This window comes from Salmo salar, chromosome 20 (assembly GCF_965601325.2).
Source record: "Salmo salar chromosome 20, fSalSal1, whole genome shotgun sequence".
Lineage (NCBI taxonomy): Eukaryota > Metazoa > Chordata > Actinopteri > Salmoniformes > Salmonidae > Salmo > Salmo salar.
The window spans coordinates 32,330,001-32,349,074 of NC_138310.1; the positions used below are offsets into that span (position 1 = coordinate 32,330,001).

A 19,074-nucleotide genomic window follows, 5' to 3' on the forward strand; every position below is an offset into this window, starting at 1 on the left:
CATCATATTAGTCATCTAATGGATTCCCATCCAGAGCGACACACAGAAGCAACCAGGGTCAACGCCCTGCTCAAGGGCACATCGACAGATCTCCCACAAGGTCAAAAAACGGGGACCTGAACCAGCGATCCATCAGCCACCGGCCCAAGTTCCCAACCGCCAGGCCACCAGCCCTCCAAGATCACAGTTCCCTAAGAGCTGCCCCTCAACCATCCAAGATCCCCCCCCACAGTTCCCCAAGAGCTGCCCCTCAACCATCCAAGATCCCCCCCCACAGTTCCCCAAGAGCTGCCCCTCAACCATCCAAGATCCCCCCCCCCACAGTTCCCCAAGAGCTGCCCCTCAACCATCCAAGATCCCCCCCCCACAGTTCCCCAAGAGCTGCCCCTCAACCATCCAAGATCCCCCCCACAGTTCCCCAAGAGCTGCCCCTCAACCATCCGAGAGTCCCCCCCACGAGAAAAATAAGATAAAAATAAAATAATTCCATTCCCCACCCCCAAGACCCCCCCCAATAGCCAAGAAAATGAACAAAAGAGAAAAAAGAGAAAGACAAACAGAAAACAGAAAACAACAACGCAACAAAACTAAATACATCAAGGACAACAAAAATCATAACAGCAAAGCCAACTGAATATTGGTTGAGTGCATCTATTACACTATTTACATGTGTGTGTGTGCACCTGTGTGCATTTGAGTGTGTGTGTATATACATTTGTAAAAACACCTGCACTGCATCAGCCTCAGGCAAACCGGCATTAGCTGTAAAAACACTGCCCCTCAGTGTCATTCAAACTTACTTTTTGTGATGTTTAATTTTGACTTTATTTTTTATACTATTATCTTTGACCATCATTCTATCCCCTGGCCAGCAACTCCACTCCCACTTGTCTCCAATTCCACATCCCAACCCTCAGCTTCCTTCAGCCCATCCCACCTATCTCTGCTGGCCACCTCTTTGGATTTCTACACACCACATATCTTTCAACTATGCTGTGATGTTTAACATACGATTTCAATCTATCTAATTGAATAGAATCCACAGATTGCGAGTTGAAGATAAATGCTTTAACTAAGAGTATTAGTATATTAGTAATTGACTGACCTAAATTCCTAGGGTCAATTTTAGATCATTGTTATGCATTTTCAGCCATTCCTGAACCTGAGAGCAGAAACAGGCTACCTGAGGGCAATACCAAAATAAATGGTCTATTGATTCTGGATCCTCACATCAAAATCGGCAGAGCTTCGATGATTGTATGCCCCAAATATTCAACATTTTGTTGGGGGCAAGAATTCTATATAATAATTTTAGCTGAAAAGCTCCAAGTCTTGAATCTTGCGTCGTTTTATATATCAACTCATACACCCTGTACCATCCTGGTCCTCAAATTAAACTGGTTTACTTTCCTATTTATGCAATTTTTATTCCTCCGCCAGTTTTGATCCTTTATATTGGGCAGACAGACCAGTTCCCTACCTCCTCCCACTGCCACCTGCCTCCTCCATTTTTGGGGTAATGCTGTAATCAATTGGTTGTACTCTTGGATTGAGCAGACCTTCCCGTACAATTCTGATAACAGCATGAAAGACATAACTCTACCATTCCAATTTACAGAGATGATGTGCTACTGGTTTGCCAGGCTTTGCTGGGGATAACCAAGGTTTGGGAGGATATGTACTGTACTTATCTTCTTCCGTGGTCAAGTTTACCTCCCAAACTTAGCAATTATGTCAAATATAAACCATGTGTAAATGTTCTGGCTGACATTCCCTGTGTTCGGTACGGTTCATAAATGATTTAGTTTCACTCTGCAGCCTTTGATGTAACGTAAGGTTGGCTCTATGCCTCTTGAAATGAGAGCATTGAGGGTTCACAGTGGTGAGGGGTGTTCTAGGGTCAGAGAAAATATACTGTGTATTTGTTCAGTTCTAGCCATATTGAGTTTTTATCTCTTCTTGTAAAATCCATACGTTGTGTTTTAGAAGCCCCTGGGAGATTTGCACAGGCATTTATATCCTGCAAATCAATATGTGATTGACGATTTCAGATTTATGCACGGCAAAATGATATATTGGTTTGTTGTTACCATTTGAACAGCCGTGGTCTTCCCATTAGGTCCTACGTCTTTCATGTGTCCCTTGCTGAGTTCTGCGTTAACTCACCCCTCCATACACATGCATCCCTAAGCCTAATAAAAAGAAGCAGCTGTCGGAACATGAGTCCACAGGGGATTTGTGCAGCTGTCCGGGAATCCACAAACATCATCACGCAGACACACAAACAATCTCAAATATACACACACACACACACACACACACACACACACACACACACACACACACACACACACACACACACACACACACTTTCCTACACACTCATGTGCACAAACTTCTACACACAAATGCACTGGCAGTTTGTGCAGACATGAGATAACGTCCTAGAATGTTTCCAAGGGCAGGAAGACTTGTCAGACATCAGAGGGAGCAGTATTAGCCTAGGCTGATTCATTACATGTGTTGATCTGCCTCCCATTAAACTGACCCAGAGCTCTGTCTGAGTCCCAAATAGCACCATTTTACCTATATAGTGCACAATCCTATATAGGGCCCCTATCAAAAGTAGTGCACTATATAGGGAATATGGTACCATTTGGAAGCAGACTTTGGCTCTGCTGGCTCTGCTGGCTCTGCCTCCCAGCCACAGCCCTCTCTCTTTGTCTCTCACTCTCCCCCTCTCTCTCCCTCTCTCCCTCTCCCCTCTGGTAGCCTGCTCTCTCTCTCCCCTCTGGTAGCCTGCTCTCCCTCTCCCCTCTGGTAGCCTGCTCTCCCTCTCCCCTCTGGTAGACTGCTCTCTCTCTCCCCTCTGGTAGCCTGCTCTCCCTCTCCCCTCTGGTAGACTGCTCTCCCTCTCCCCTCTGGTAGCCTGCTCTCCCTCTCCCCTCTGGTAGCCTGCTCTCTCTCTCCCCTCTGGTAGCCTGCTCTCCCTCTCCCCTCTGGTAGCCTGCTCTCTCTCTCCCCTCTGGTAGCCTGCTCTCCCTCTCCCCTCTGGTAGACTGCTCTCTCTCTCCCCTCTGGTAGCCTGCTCTCCCTCTCCCCTCTGGTAGCCCGGTCTCCCTCTCCCCTCTGGTAGACTGCTCTCCCTCTCCCCTCTGGTAGCCCGCTCTCCCTCTCCCCTCTGGTAGACTGCTCTCCCTCTCCCCTCTGGTAGACTGCTCTCTCTCTCCCCTCTGGTAGACTGCTCTCTCTCTCCCCTCTGGTAGCCTGCTCTCCCTCTCCCCTCTGGTAGACTGCTCTCCCTCTCCCCTCTGGTAGCCTGCTCTCCCTCTCCCCTCTGGTAGACTGCTCTCTCTCTCCCCTCTGGTAGCCTGCTCTCCCTCTCCCCTCTGGTAGACTGCTCTCTCTCTCCCCTCTGGTAGCCTGCTCTCCCTCTCCCCTCTGGTAGCCTGCTCTCCCTCTCCCCTCTGGTAGACTGCTCTCTCTCTCCCCTCTGGTAGCCTGCTCTCTCTCTCCCCTCTGGTAGCCTGCTCTCCCCTCTGAGAGGGAGAGGCTAACTTATAATCGTTTGTGTTATTTTCAGTCAGTCAGCATCAAGGTGCATAAGGCAAGGCCAAGGGACACAGGAATCTCAGTCTTTAGCCGTAGGCTACATTCGGTCGTTTCGACATAAGGTTAAAACTTCCTCAGAACCTGTCTTATCTGGTGATAACAGTGTTTATGCCTCACCTTATTTCTTATCTCAGCTGATTTATGAGGTTATAGAGATTAATAAATGATACATCCTGTTGTTATAAAACCACTTTGGTATTCATGAAAGTCAGAGTAAAGGATATTACATTGTGTAATACAGTTATCAAACTTAATTGATTTATTGCCTTTATTTAACCAGGTAAGTCTTTGAGAACACATTCTCTTTTACAATAACAACTTAAAAAAAATGCATTAGGACAACGAACTCTATCTATCTATCTATCTATCTATCTATCTATCTATCTATCTATCTATCTATCTATCTATCTATCTATCTATCTATCTATCTATCTATCTATCTATCTATCTATCTATCTATCTATCTATCTATCTATCTATCTATCTATCTATCTATCTACACGACATCACCAAAAGTATGTGGCCACCCCTTCAAATTTGTGGATTTGGCTATTTCAGCCCCACCCGTTGCTGACAGGTGTATAAAATTGACACAGATATGCAATCTCCATAGACAAACATTGGCAGTAGAATGGCTTTACTGAAGAGCTCAGTGACTTTCAACATGGCACCGTCATAGGATGCCACCTTTCCAACAAGTCAGTTGGTCAAATTTCTTCCCTGCTAGAGCCGCCCCGGGCAACTGTAAGTGCTGTAATTGTGAAGTGGAAACGTCTAGGAGCAACAATGGCTCAGCCGCAAAGTGGTATGCCACACAAGCTCACAGACCGGGACCACCGAGTGCTGAAGCGGGTAGCGCATAGAAATTGTTTGTCCTCGGGTTGCAACACTCACTACCGAGTTCCAAACTGCCTCTGGAAGCAACATCAGCACAAGAACTGTTCGTTAGGAGCTTCATGAAATGGGTTTCCATGGCCGAGCAGCCGCACACAAGCCTAAGATTACCATGTGCAATGCCAAGCGTCGGCTGGAGTTGTATAAAGCTCGCCGCCATTGGACTCTGAAGAAGTGGAAATGCGTTCTCTGGAGTGATGAATTTGTATTTTTTAGGGGGCCTGATTAACTGTTGCGAAAGCAGCAGCTACTCCTGGCGTCCACACAAATATGAAACATGACATAATACAGAACATTAATAGACAAGCTCAAGGACAGAACTACATCCATTTAAAAAAGGCACACAGCCTACATATCAATACATACACACAAACTATCTAGGTCAAATAAGGGAGCGGCGTTGTGTGTGCTGTGAGCTGTTGCTTCATCTGTTTTTTGAAACCAGGTTTGCTGTTCATCTGAGCAATATGAGATGGAACAGAGTTCCATGCAATAATGGCTCTATATAATACTGTACTCTTTCTTGAATTTGTTCTGGGGACTGTGAAAAGACCCCTGGTGGCATGTCTGGAGGGGTAAGTGTGTGTGTCAGAGCTGTGTGTAAGTTGACTATGCAAACAATTTGGAATTTTCAACACATTAATGTTTCTTATAAAAATAAGTGATGCAGTCAGTCTCTCCTCAACTCTTAGCCAAGAGAGACTGGCATGCATAGTATTTATATCAGCCCTCTGATTACAATGAAGAGCCTGACGTGCCGCTCTGTTCTGGGCCAGTTGCAGCTTAACTAGGTCTTTCCTTGCAGCACTCGACCACATGACTGGACAATTGTGTCAAAAAAGCAGATAATATCTTTATTATGGACAGACCGCTCCCCATCTTTACAACCATTGAATCTATATGTTTTGACCATGACAGTTTACAATCTAAGGAAACGCCAAGTAATTTAGTCTCCTCAACTTGTTCAAACAGCCACACCATTCATTACCAGATTCAGCTGAGGTCTAGAACTTAGGGAATGATTTGTACCAAATACAATGCTCTTAGTTTTAGAGATGTTCAGGGCCAGTTTATTACTGGCCACCCATTCCAAAACAGACTGCAACTCTTTGTGAAGGGTTTCAGTGACTTCATTAGCTGTGGTTGCTAATGCATATATGGTTGAATTATCAGCATACAAGAGTAGCAGGTCTAGAGAGCTGCCCTGCGGTACACCACATTAGAAAAGCTTCCATAAAAAAAAAAACCTCAGAGTTCGATTAGATCGATAGCTCTGAATCCACAATATGGCAGAGGTTAAAAACACATACGTTTTCTCAACAGCAGGTTATGATCAATAATACCAAAGGCTGCACCAAAACAGTACAGCTCCCACAATCTTCTTATTTCAACCAATCATCAGTCATTTGTGTCAGTGCAGTACATGTTGAGTGCCCTTCTCTATAAGCATGATCAAATTCTGATGTTAATTTGTTTACAGAGAAATATCATTGTATTTGATCAAACACCGTTTTTTTCCAACAGTTTGCTAAGAGCTGGCAGCAAGCTGATAGGTCTGCTGTTAGAACCAGTCAAGGCCGCTTTACCACTCTTGGGTAGCGGAAAGACTTTGTCAGATTAAAGATATGACAGATAGGAGTGGCTATAGAGTCAGCCACCATCCTATGTAGCTTTCCATCTAAGTTGTCAGTGCAAGGAGGTTTGTTGTTGTTGACATCTAATTTTGTGATGAATAAGCCATCTGATTCAATGAAAGATGGATTTGAATTTGTCTTTCTGCCCATAATTTCATTTAAAGTACTCCAAAGTTTTTTCCATAATTTATATTGTTTCTTCTTGAGTTTAGTCACATGATTTCTCAATTTGCAGTAAGTCAGCCAGTCAGATTTGCAGCCACTCCTTTTCCCCTCATCTCTTTCAATCATACAGTTTCTCAATTCCTCATCAATCCATGGAGCCTTAACAATGAATCCATGGAGCCTTAACAATGAATCCATGGAGCCTTAACAATGAATCCATGGAGCCTTAACAATGAATCCATGGAGCCTTAACAATGAATCCATGGAGCCTTAACAATGAATCCATGGAGCCTTAACAATGAATCCATGGAGCCTTAACAATGAATCCATGGAGCCTTAACAATGAATCCATGGAGCCTTAACAGATTAATGACCTGAACCAGGTGAAGGCACTGGTATTTCATTTTTTTATTTTATTTAACTAGGCAAGTCAGTTAAGAACAAATTCTTATTTACAATGATGGCCTAACCCAGCCAAACCCTAACCCGGACGATGCAGGGCCAATCACGACCGGTTGTGATACAGCCTGGAATCGAACCAGGGTCTGTAGTGACGCCTCTAGCACTGAGATGCAGTGCCTTAGACTGCTGCGCAACACGGGAGCCTAGTTAGAAGCTTCCTCTTGAGGGGACAGCTTAATGAAAACCTGTCAATATTCAGGTCCCAAAGAAAGTAGACCTCTCTGTTTACATCACATACACTATCAAGCATTTCACACATATTATTTAGATACTGACTGTTAGAGCTTGGTGGTCTATAGCAACACCCCAGAAGAAAAGGCTTTAGATGTGTGAAGTGAACCTGCAACCACAACACTTCAGTAACACTTGACATAAGGTATTCTCTGAGCATTACAGGGCTCTGAATATATACAGCAACACCTCCCCCATAAGCATTTCTGTCTCTTCTATAGATGTTATATCCTTCTATTGCTACTGCTGCATCATCAAAGGAATTATCTAAGTGACTCTCAGAAATGGCTAATATATGAATGGTATCTGATGTTAGCAAGTTATTGATTTCATGAACCTTATTTCTAAGGCTACATATATTAATATGGGCTATTTTCAGCCCTTTCCTGTGTAATTTATCAGAGCTAGACATAATATGGAAAAGAGCAAACAATATAAAAAAAATATACATTTAGCAGTCCATTAATCAGTTGGTGTGTGTAAGTGTGTGTGTGTGTGCTGCGGGGTTGAAGTTACGAACCCATAGGTTCGGCTCTGTCATCCCTTCCAGGCTTTTGGGAGGGTGGACAATGAGCCTGTCATAGTGGATGTAAGCATGTCCCCATGCGCTCTGGCAGCTTTCATGGCTGGGATCAGTTCTTTCCTTTTCTGGTGCACAGCTTCAGGATAGACCTCGTTGAGGAAGATATACGTTCCTCTTAAGTTCTTGGCTCTTTCCAGAACAGCTACCTTGTCCTTGAACCTCAGGAACTTGATCACTATCAGCCTGGGCCTGTCACCTGGGCTGATGGTGGGTTTTCCAGTTCTGTGGGCGCGCTCCACCTCAATCTGCCTGTGATCCGTCTTCAGTTTCTCTGAGAATATTTCCCCCACTTTGTCCAAAGAGATTTTGCAATTCCGTCCACATCAATGTTGTTCTGCCTTGATTGTCCCTCGAGATAATGTGATTTCTCTGTCATTGTTATCATGGATTCACATACAAAACTGATGTCCTCTCTCAATGACTTACAGATTGCTGGCATCTTGCTGTTCTCCTGTTTAAACTCATCGAGCTGACCTGGGGAGAACTGCAAACTCTTCTTCAGGTCCTGGACCTCACTGGTCATGTCGTCCATTCTTTTATTAGTTGAATCCACCAGTATTTGGACAAAACACTTGAAGCTACTTTCTTGTTGTTGTAACAACTGCTTGTAGAACTATTTTTGTTTGTTTTAAAGATCCTTCACGTGTGATAGAGAGACACCACTGTTCTCAATGGTACTCCCGCCGGCTTTGGTCTTTGTCATGGTAGCAACGTAGGCTACGCTGTTACTCCTCGCAGTTCCAGACAGGGCAGGTCGCAGGGAAGATTGTAAACAACAACAAACAGCAGGGATCTAGACAGCCACAAGCCCAGGACAATCCACAGTCCCAGCCACAATGGCTAACCCTGTCACGGGCTGTGTTCAAGCCCTCAAGAAAACCAAGCTAGCTGCTATGACAAATAGCTCCTTAGACCCAGCCTTGGTTGGCAGGATCACTGGACAGAGAGTTGTAGTCCCAGCAACTGATGCCAACCATGTCACAGGATCCAAACTCAAGAGGTAGCTAACTACTAAGAAACCTTTCAATAAACTTTCAAAACAACAAACCGAGCTCTCCCTCATTCCGCGTTTGGCAGATGCAAGGTGAACGTTACCTGCCGAATGCATAGTGACAACTGTAAAGTTTGGTGGAGGAGGAATAATGTTCTGGTGTTGTTTTTCATTGTTCGAGCTAGGCCCCTAAGTTCAAGTGAAGGGAAATCTTAACACTATAACATACAATGACATTCTAGATGATTCTGTGCTTCCAACTTTGTGGCAACAGTTTGGGGAAGGCTCTTTCCTGTTTCAGCATGACAATGCCCCCGTGCAGAAAGAGAGATCTATACAGAAATGGTTAGTTGAGATCGGTGTGGAAGAACTTGACTGTCCTGCACAGAGGCCTGACCTCAACCCCATCGAACACCTTTGTGATGAACTGGAACGCCGGCTGCAAGCCAGGCCTAATTGCTCAACATCAATGCCTGACCTCACTAATGCTCTTGTGGCTGAATGGAAGCCACAAGAGTAGGTGTCCACATACTTTTGGTTATGTAATGTAGATAGATAGAGACAGTATCTATACAACCAACCCACTCTAATGAGTGTGTCTCGTATGCATTTGGCATCTTTTCTAGTAATGACATTTTCTACTGCGTTATGCATGGCAGTGACTGTATATTTAAAATGTTCTATTTGTAGATCCTCTCTAATAGCCTGCTGTTATCATCTTCTCTATGAAGATATCTAATCATATAGAAAACAAACTACATCAAAGAATACCTGTCTATCTGTCTTTCTAAAACATCAAATCAAAATCGAATCAAAGTTTATTGGTCTCGTGCACACGGTACAGTGCTTGCTTGCTAACTCTCCTCTACAATGCAGTACAATAACAATATCAATCAAGAATCAAATGCCAAATACAGTCCAAAAATAACAAGTAATACAAAATGTAAGAAGAAAAAAAAAGTCAGAAAACATATCTCAACCATTGAAGGTGTCGGGTAATGCTGTCAAACCCCGAGGCCAGCTGTTTATTTACTTATTTCTCTCTTTGAATGTTCCATTTTTTTTAAGTTGAGGGAACTTTGACTTGCAAATAATTAAGCTGAGCTTCAAATAGAAACAACAACACAAAGTGAAGTGAATGATTTGAACGTATCTCATTAGCATCCGTAACCATTTGCAAGACACGCTCCTACTTTCAACACTAATAATGTATGCAGGAATCAAAGCCTGTGTATTTTACAAGGGGGAGAGAAGAGAGAGAGAGAGAGAGAGAGAGAGAGAGAGAGAGAGAGAGAGAGAGAGAGAGAGAGAGAGAGAGAGGGGAAGAGAGAGAAGGATAGATCTGCATAATTTTCCGCTGATGTTGACTCGGGTAATGAAGAGAACACAAATTCTGAGGATTGCTCTTGCTCTCGTTTCTAATATCATTACTACCATTTCAACATCATTGGCCTAATTGTTGTTGTTAGTAGTACTGATAAATGCTTCCCTGGGATAAGGGGTGTGTGTGTGCTCGTGCGCGGGTGCAAGTGCGTGTGTGTGTGCGTCCTTAGGGGCTGTGTGGTTATCAGTGCAGGGCAGACACGGTTTTTTAATGACCCTGGCAGGTGAGCGGGGCAGAGTTGGGAGGGGCAGAGGGGTTGCTGGGGGGTTGGGGGTTGGGTGGGAGGTGTTTGGGGAGAGTTTAAGGCCCCTGGGAGAGGTACTGAGGGATGAGTCCATGTTCAGGTGTGCCTCCCCTCCCTCTGGGCTCTCTCCTCTCCTCTCTCCCCCAGGAGACATATGCTGAGAGTGATTGGAGAGCGCTGCAGGGATGAGATGAGGGGCCAAGGGGAGCCCAGCTCCACTCTACTATTCATCTGGTACAGACAGGGCCAGTGGGACTCCGATCTCTCCTGAGGGGGAACGCTGAATTAGGGCAATGGGCGTTTGTGGTTTTTAAGGTTGACTTGTTTGTTACTGTGTGGTGGAGGAGGAGGAGGTGGGAGAAGGAGGAGGGAGGAGGAGGGAGGAGGCCTCCTACTTAGCTATCTGTGTGTGGTAAATAATCCTCACACAAACACATACTGTATATAATCCTCACACTAACACATACTGTATATAATCCTCACACTAACACATACTGTATATAATCCTCATACTAACACATACTGTATATAATCCTCACACTAACACACACTGTATATAATCCTCATACTAACACACACTGTATATAATCCTCACACTAACACATACTGTATATAATCCTCACACTAACACACACTGTATATAATCCTCACACCAACACACACTGTATATAATCCTCACACTAACACATGCTGTATATAATCCTCACACTAACACACACTGTATATAATCCTCACACCAACACACACTGTATATAATCCTCACACTAACACATGCTGTATATAATCCTCACACTAACACATGCTGTATATAATCTTCACACTAACACATACTGTATATAATCCTCACACTAACACATGCTGTATATAATCCTCACACTAACACATACTGTATATAATCCTCACACTAACACATAATGTATATAATCCTCACACTAACACATACTGTATATAATCCTCACACTAACACATAATGTATATAATCCTCACACTAACACATGCTGTATATAATCCTCACACTAACACATACTGTATATAATCCTCACACTAACACATAATGTATATAATCCTCACACTAACACATACTGTATATAATCCTCACACTAACACATAATGTATATAATCCTCACACTAACACATACTGTATATAATCCTCACACTAACACATAATGTATATAATCCTCACACTAACACATACTGTATATAATCCTCACACTAACACATACTGTATATAATCCTCACACTAACACACACTGTATATAATCCTCACACTAACACATGCTGTATATAATCCTCACGCTAACACACACTGTATATAATCCTCACACTAACACACACTGTATATAATCCTCACGCTAACACACACTGTATATAATCCTCACACTAACACACACTGTATATAATCCTCACACTAACACACACTGTATATAATCCTCACACTAACACACACTGTATATAATCCTCACACTAACACATACTGTATATAATCCTCACACTAACACACACTGTATATAATCCTCACACTAACACACACTGTATATAATCCTCACACTAACACACACTGTATATAATCCTCACACTAACACACACTGTATATAATCCTCATACTAACACACGCTGTATATAATCCTCACACTAACACATGCTGTATATAATCCTCACACTAACACATGCTGTATATAATCCTCACACTAACACACACTGTATATAATCCTCACACTAACACATACTGTATATAATCCTCACACTAACACATACTGTATATAATCCTCACACTAACACACACTGTATATAATCCTCACACTAACACACACTGTATATAATCCTCACACTAACACATTATGTATATAATCCTCACACTAACACATGCTGTATATAATCCTCACACTAACATACACTGTATATAATCCTCACACTAACATACACTGTATATAATCCTCACACTAACACATACTGTATATAATCCTCACACTAACACATACTGTATATAATCCTCACACTAACACACACTGTATATAATCCTCACACTAACACATACAGTATATAATCCTCACACTAACACATACTGTATATAATCCTCACACTAACACATACTGTATATAATCCTCACACTAACACACACTGTATATAATCCTCACACTAACACATACAGTATATAATCCTCACACTAACACATACTGTATATAATCCTCACACTAACACATACAGTATATAATCCTCACACTAACACATACTGTATATAATCCTCACACTAACACATACTGTATATAATCCTCACACTAACACACACTGTATATAATCCTCACACTAACACATACAGTATATAATCCTCACACTAACACACACTGTATATAATCCTCACACTAACACATACAGTATATAATCCTCACACTAACACATACTGTATATAATCCTCACACTAACACATACTGTATATAATCCTCACACTAACACATACTGTATATAATCCTCACACTAACACATACAGTATATAATCCTCACACTAACACATACTGTATATAATCCTCACACTAACACACACTGTATATAATCCTCACACTAACACACACTGGCTGGTGGGTTGTTCTTGTTCATTTGTTTATGTGCTGCAGCTCATTTGTGTATTCTGTCAGTGTTATTTTAATCTGGCGAGTGACTGTGTTCTCTTATCCCGGTGTCACTGCCAAGAATAGAAACGCCATCTTGTTGCAATTTCACAAGCTCATATTTGTTCCAATCGCAAATATGATGTAGTCCTTCCTGACTGACTGCACTGTATCCAGAGAGAGTTATGGGAGCATATGCGTACCCTTTTTATGTGGTCATTTATTACGAGGTGGATGAATAATACATGATTAAGACACGTAATGGATATGCTGGGACCTGTAGTAAGTCCACTACTTTGTCCTTGGGCAATTTTTTGCCTGGGACTTTGAGTGTTGTGGCTGTTACCATTGCAGTAGGAGGGAGGGAGGTGGATGTAATGTTGAAGGAGGAGGGGTGGGGGTGTGTGAGAGGAGGAGGAGGCAGAAGCGACGTGTCGGGGGCTGCTGAGCTGAGGAGGAACAAAGCCAGGAACTCCAGTACCACTCGCTCTCCTTCCTTCCCCTGCCTCCTAGCAGCTGCCACTTCTGAGCCTGAAGAAAATGAAGGCAGATGAATCAATTTGGCCTGTGGCCCTAAAGTGCACTTGTCTGTGCCCCAGCCTGGCAGGGAATAATGAACAGATAGATTGAGCCGGTGCTCTGCGGCACTGAGGTGCCTCTCTCTGCTGCTGCCTGCCTGATGCACAGCATTGTTGGGCTGGGCCACGCCACCTCCCCCTCCCTCCTCTCCCCCCTGTCCCCCAGCAGCAGAGTCTTTCTCCCTCACTGCGTCTCGTTGGGTTAATGGGGGTGAGGGTCCTTTGCGCAGGACACTTTTCAGAACAAATTAGAGGAAGGATCTGTATCCTGGCAAACGCCCTATTCCTCCCCTGCATCTCCTTTTGCCCACCCTGCCGACCGTTGCACTTCCACAGCCCCACAGCATGGCCAGCAGAGAGGAGCTGTGAAGAGAGGAGATGAAGGTAGAGAAACAGCCAGGAGGATGTCCAGGTCTGGATGAGGGTAATAAGGACTGACACCGGGATGAGGCTGAAGCACAACCTCCCAGACTACAGCTGACAGGTGAAGAAAGGGCGGGGAGAGGAGAATGAGGAGAGAGAGGGAGAGGTGCTGAGGGGCTGAAAGCTTTCTAATTGGAGTAGGACGGTGGAGACCCCTATGACGCAGAGGCCCTGAAATGGCTGCCCTGCAAGGTGAGAAGAAAGAGCATGACAACAAAGCATCACCCAGCAGCCACCAGCTCCCTGCCTGCCTCCCTGCCGGCGGGTGGCTGACTGCAGATTGATCGACATGGGGGAGAGGCGGATTAACCTAGCCTACAGTAGCTTAGCCTAGCGTGAATGGACTATGTCAGACTCACTGAAACACTGCTGTTTTTATTAATGTCACAACAAGTGTGGTTTGTTCTTAGTTTTTTTCCCTTTCTTTATAAACCCCTGCAGTTCAGTTCAGTGTAAATGAGCAGGCTCAAATCGGCAGTCAGCAGCTACTCAACTTGGGAGAAATTAAGATGCTAGAGGGCCCTTTGAAGCTAATTAAAGAGCACAGAGCAGAGCCTCCAGAGAGAGTCTGTCCCCAGAACAGACATGTTCAATACCCAGACTAATGGGCCTAATTTCCAGTGCATTATTCATGTACAACACACACGTTACTTGTGTAGTTTTTTATTTCTGCGGAGCGCCTTCAATGGGGAGCAGAGAACCACTCACTGCCGCTTGAACTCAACCTGTTTAACCTTGCCAGTGCTGCGCCTGGCAATTCTCTGCGTTGTCTAAAACAGGGCCCTTTAGAGAGCTATTCCCCCTAGCGTTACCCAGAGTGCGTTTCAAAGACTTCCCATGATCCTTCAGTGCTTCAGGGAGCCATGTTGACCTTGATCTTTGTCACAGGATTGGCCAATCAGATCTCAGATGAGACCTTTAGCTCCGCCCACAAGTCCTCTGTAATGTAGCCTTGCCCTTCAGTGCTAGTGAGAGACAAATTAGACTGTGTCCCAAATGCCACCCTATTCTCTATGTAGTCTTCGACTAAATGATTCTCTATGTAGTGGTGCACTACATAGGGAATAGGCTGCCACTTCAGACATGCCCTTAGTAAAAAAAAGAAAGACATACTGATAGATCTCAACCGTTTAAAGCGTCTCCTTGGACCTGAACTCAACACACCCTTAATCACAGTCTGACATGGCCAACAGGGCCGGCAGTCTCTATCACAGGCGGTGAATGTAAGCCTGAATCAATTCCTCCCGTCCTGCTGAACAATAGGTTAGAGAGCCTCCTAACAGCCAGGCAGGCAGGCAGGCCGCATCGTTAAGCTGGATACCTTATTAGCCCCTCTACTCTGATCAATAATCAATGTGATTGCTGACTGAGGATCCACCACTACAAGACCTGCTGGAGTGGGTGTTAACACTTTGGCTCGGAGATTTGTCAGCGCTGATGCTTGGTAAACAAAGTAATCAGAGTGCCTGAATGTCTCCCTGGCTCTCAGTGAACTGCACTTGACTTGACAAGATGACGTGAACCTAACCTAACCCCTCTCTCTCCCTCCCTCCCTCCCTCCCTCCCTCCCTCCCTCCCTCCCTCCCTCCCTCCCTCCCTCCCTCCCTCTCCACCATTGTCTGGAAGTGGGCTGGGTTCTTTGTGCTGCTCTCCCTAACAAAAGTAATAATCATAAAGCCTGCCATCCATTTTGAGATTCAAGGAATGGTTAGTTTGACAGCCAGTGAGAGAGATGCAGAGAGAGAGAGAGATCGAGAAATGGAGAGACAGAAAGAGAAAGAGTGAGAGTTGTATGACGGCAGACACCTGATTACGACCACCTACAGGGTCTCACTCTCCTTTCTTCGTTCCTTCCTGTCTGTCTGTCTGCACCCTGATTGCAGTATGTTAACGTAGCATTCTGCCATTCTGCCGAGCTGTCACTGCTGACCTCAACACCATGCTAGCACCTTTCATCCAATCAGCAGGCCTCATCTGGCCTGACCGGGGCCTCACCAGGCAGGGTAATTAGAAAGGAATTGTGTCTATTTGGCTTGTTGCTGCTAGTCACTGGTCGCTGGGCAAACATACAGAAGGGCAGACAAACAGCCAGGCCAGCCTCTTGCCTCTCTTTCTCTCTCTCAGCCAGGTGGCAATGCCTCCGCCACGCCGCCTCAATACAGGACCTGTCAGATTAGCTGATGACCCTTTTAATTCTACCCTGCCGGGGGCCATAATTGATATTTACAGGGAAAGGTTAATTGTAGCAGTGATCTGTTTAAATGACAGTGGAGATCTGGAGACCGAGGCTAGCCACCGCGTGCTACGACACCAGGGACCAGAGCAGGCTGCTAGTCAAATGGATTACACCCCACAGGCAGCCATCAGCCGTCCCCATTGTCTTCAGAGAGGGGCTTGTAGAGGGCTGATAGGATGAAGTGCTCCAGCGGTGGGGAGGGCTACCTCCTATCTCCTATCTCCTCCTCCGACTGTGGCAGTGTGGCTGCCTCCCATCTGTCCTAGGAATATGGGTTGCTGCCAAGCCAACGCTCCTCACATGGCTTGTTTGTCTAGCCCCTACCAAAACAACACATACTCTCAAGTTGGCAGACCCAAAGAAGCAACTTCATCATTCAGTGGTGTACCACTGGGCATATCCGCTATGTGCAGATTGTAAACAATAAACTGCAGATTGTTCTTGGATACAGGTGTTGCATCAATTTGTAAGTCGCTCTGGATAAGAGTGTCTGCTAAATGACGTAAATGTAAAATCAATGTGAAAGTCATTACTTTCAGGCAGACATTTTGGTTACTGCCAGTGCTGCTTTGCATACATTCAAACTATGAACTGATACTGAGACATGTCGCTACCAGTTTGCCTTTGTGTTATGGATGGGTTCCCATAGTGTGAATGGACCACACGATGCCAAATGTCATTACACATGGAGTTTGGGTCGTGTTGTATCTTGGAGTTGCTGTCGAGTTTTATGTGGTATCAAGTTGGTCTTCTTTGACTCGAGTCTTACTAAAGCTATACTTTGTCTCTATTCTATGACAAATGTTTGGTAACACTTTCTATGGATACCCTCTTCATAATGCATTATAATACACAACATATTATTTTTGTACTGTATAATAACGAATGCTTCTTCCTCTGTTTCTTTCCTCTAGACCAAGGCCCTGCAGGTGCGCCCGGTGAGGCTGGATGAGGATGAGGCCATGCAGGAGATCAACAGACCCAACAGGAGCATGTCTAAAGAGCACCTCAGTGAGGTAAGAGATGTAAATGTAAGAGAGACCCGCCAGTCCTACCCCCCAGACCATTAGACCCCCAGATAGGCTTGGGAGGTATACCGTATATATTGTATACCGGGGTATTTGGAAAAACCCACGGATGGTTTTACCATCAATACCGTCAACAGTATTTATTTGAAGTTTTTCAATACATTTTAATATTTGTAGCTACTTTTTAAGTAAATACCTGCAGTCAACTTGTGCTATACGTTAGGAAATAAAGCAGGTTGTATTCTTCATTTCACCTGTCACATAATTTTACATTATGAAGCTTACTGTAGTTCCCAAGAACAGTTGAGTCATTCAGGTGTTTTTTTGTAAATAGCACAACGGGAGACAGCAGGTGCTGGTGAGTCCATAACGTTCTATGTCTGTCGGCGATCTCTGTTGTGCGGCGTACATGAGGTGATGAAGTTACACTTGTATGCAATTCATTACTAAATGTTTGCCATCAGATATCTTATAATGGCTTTCTGACAGAAGTCAAAGAGCTCTAAATGAGTTGTCTGTACAGCTGCCATTTGGTCCATGTGCTTCTTACTAATATTTTTGTTTTCCTCTGCACCATGTACACATGCTGCTCTTCTTTCAGAAAACCATGATTCACAATTTTGTTAATTTGCACAATTTCTCTCGTTCCCGTTTGCTTGTAGATGTCCACACTCACCGAAAATAAAATTTGGTAGCTACTAGCTATACTTGTATAACTTTATGAGCTGGATTTGCCTGTCTTTGCAATTATTATTATTTTTCACTCGTTAGCATTTAGCTAACAGCTTCTATGTGATTTTGCTTTTAGTTTGTGCCAATTGTGTTAGCATTTTGGTAAAATAGACGCAATGGGCTTTTCTTGCGCTTTCCTTGTATGTTATGCCGGTAATACTGTAAATCACAGGATAAGAGAAGGACAGTATGACAATATGAAAATCTGGATACCGTCCAAGCCTACCATCAGACCATCAGACTCCCAGACCATCAGACCTTTAGACCATCATATCCCCAGACCATCAGACCTTTAGACCATCAGACCCCCAGACCATCAGACCCAGAGACCCTCAGACCATCAGACCCCCAGACCATCAGACCTTTAGACCATCAGACCTTTAGACCATCAGACCCCCAGACCTTTAGACCATCAGACCCTCAGACCCCCAGACCATCAGACCCTCAGACCCCCAGACCATCAGACCCAGAGACCATCAGACCACCAGACTATCAGACCCCCAGACCATCAGACCTTTAGACCATCAGACCCCCAGACCATCAGACCCCCAGACCATCAGACCTTTAGACCATCAGACCCTCAGACCATCAGACCTTCAGACCATCAGACCCCCAGACCATCAGACCTTTAGACCATCAGACCCTCAGACCCCCACACGATCAGACCCTCAGACCCCCAGACCATCAGACCCAGAGACCATCAGACCACCAGACTATCAGACCCCCAGACCATCAGACCCTCCTGGCTACGTTATTATGTATCCCACAATCCTCCAAATATGCTATGGCCAAAGTAAACTGTTTTGCAATAACCAGAAAAGCAAAACCATTAGCTGAATATATCAACACATGCCACATCATGAGTCAATAAAAAAATACAACATGGCTACCTACCTTGTTACAACATGGTTAATTAGGGCTGTATCTCCTCCAGACCACCTCACAGGAGACCAGACCAGCAGCAGGCTGGTTTAGGGCTGTGGGGCCCTGGGGAGGAGAGAGAGAGGCAGCAGTTCGAGGGTAGGTTGTGGAGCAACTCATACTGGACCAGACTCACACGTCATAAATCCCCATGCAATAGAAAACCGTCCTGATCAACAGCGACAAGCAGAAAACTATTAGCCAAGCCACACAGACACACAGCTATCACACTAGGACTGCATCCCAAATTACACCATATTCCCTATTTAGTGCACTACTTTTGACCAGGGCCTATATGGCCCCATAGGGATTAGGGTGCCATTTGGGACGCAGGCTAAACGCCCTGCGACATT

The 19,074-nt window shown here is 44.5% G+C and overlaps 1 protein-coding gene across 6 annotated transcripts in view; it reads left to right on the forward strand.

Annotated features, from left to right (window-relative positions):
• The window catches only part of LOC106580457 (autism susceptibility gene 2 protein), a 429,740-nt gene that overhangs the window by 164,710 nt on the left and 245,956 nt on the right, over positions 1–19,074 (forward strand). For all 6 annotated transcript variants that reach the window (XM_045703232.2, XM_082966367.1, XM_045703236.2 and 3 more), the window contains exon 3: positions 16,955–17,056. In XM_045703232.2, the coding sequence (XP_045559188.1) occupies positions 16,955–17,056 (102 nt within the window). The remainder of the gene's footprint in view (positions 1–16,954; positions 17,057–19,074) is intronic.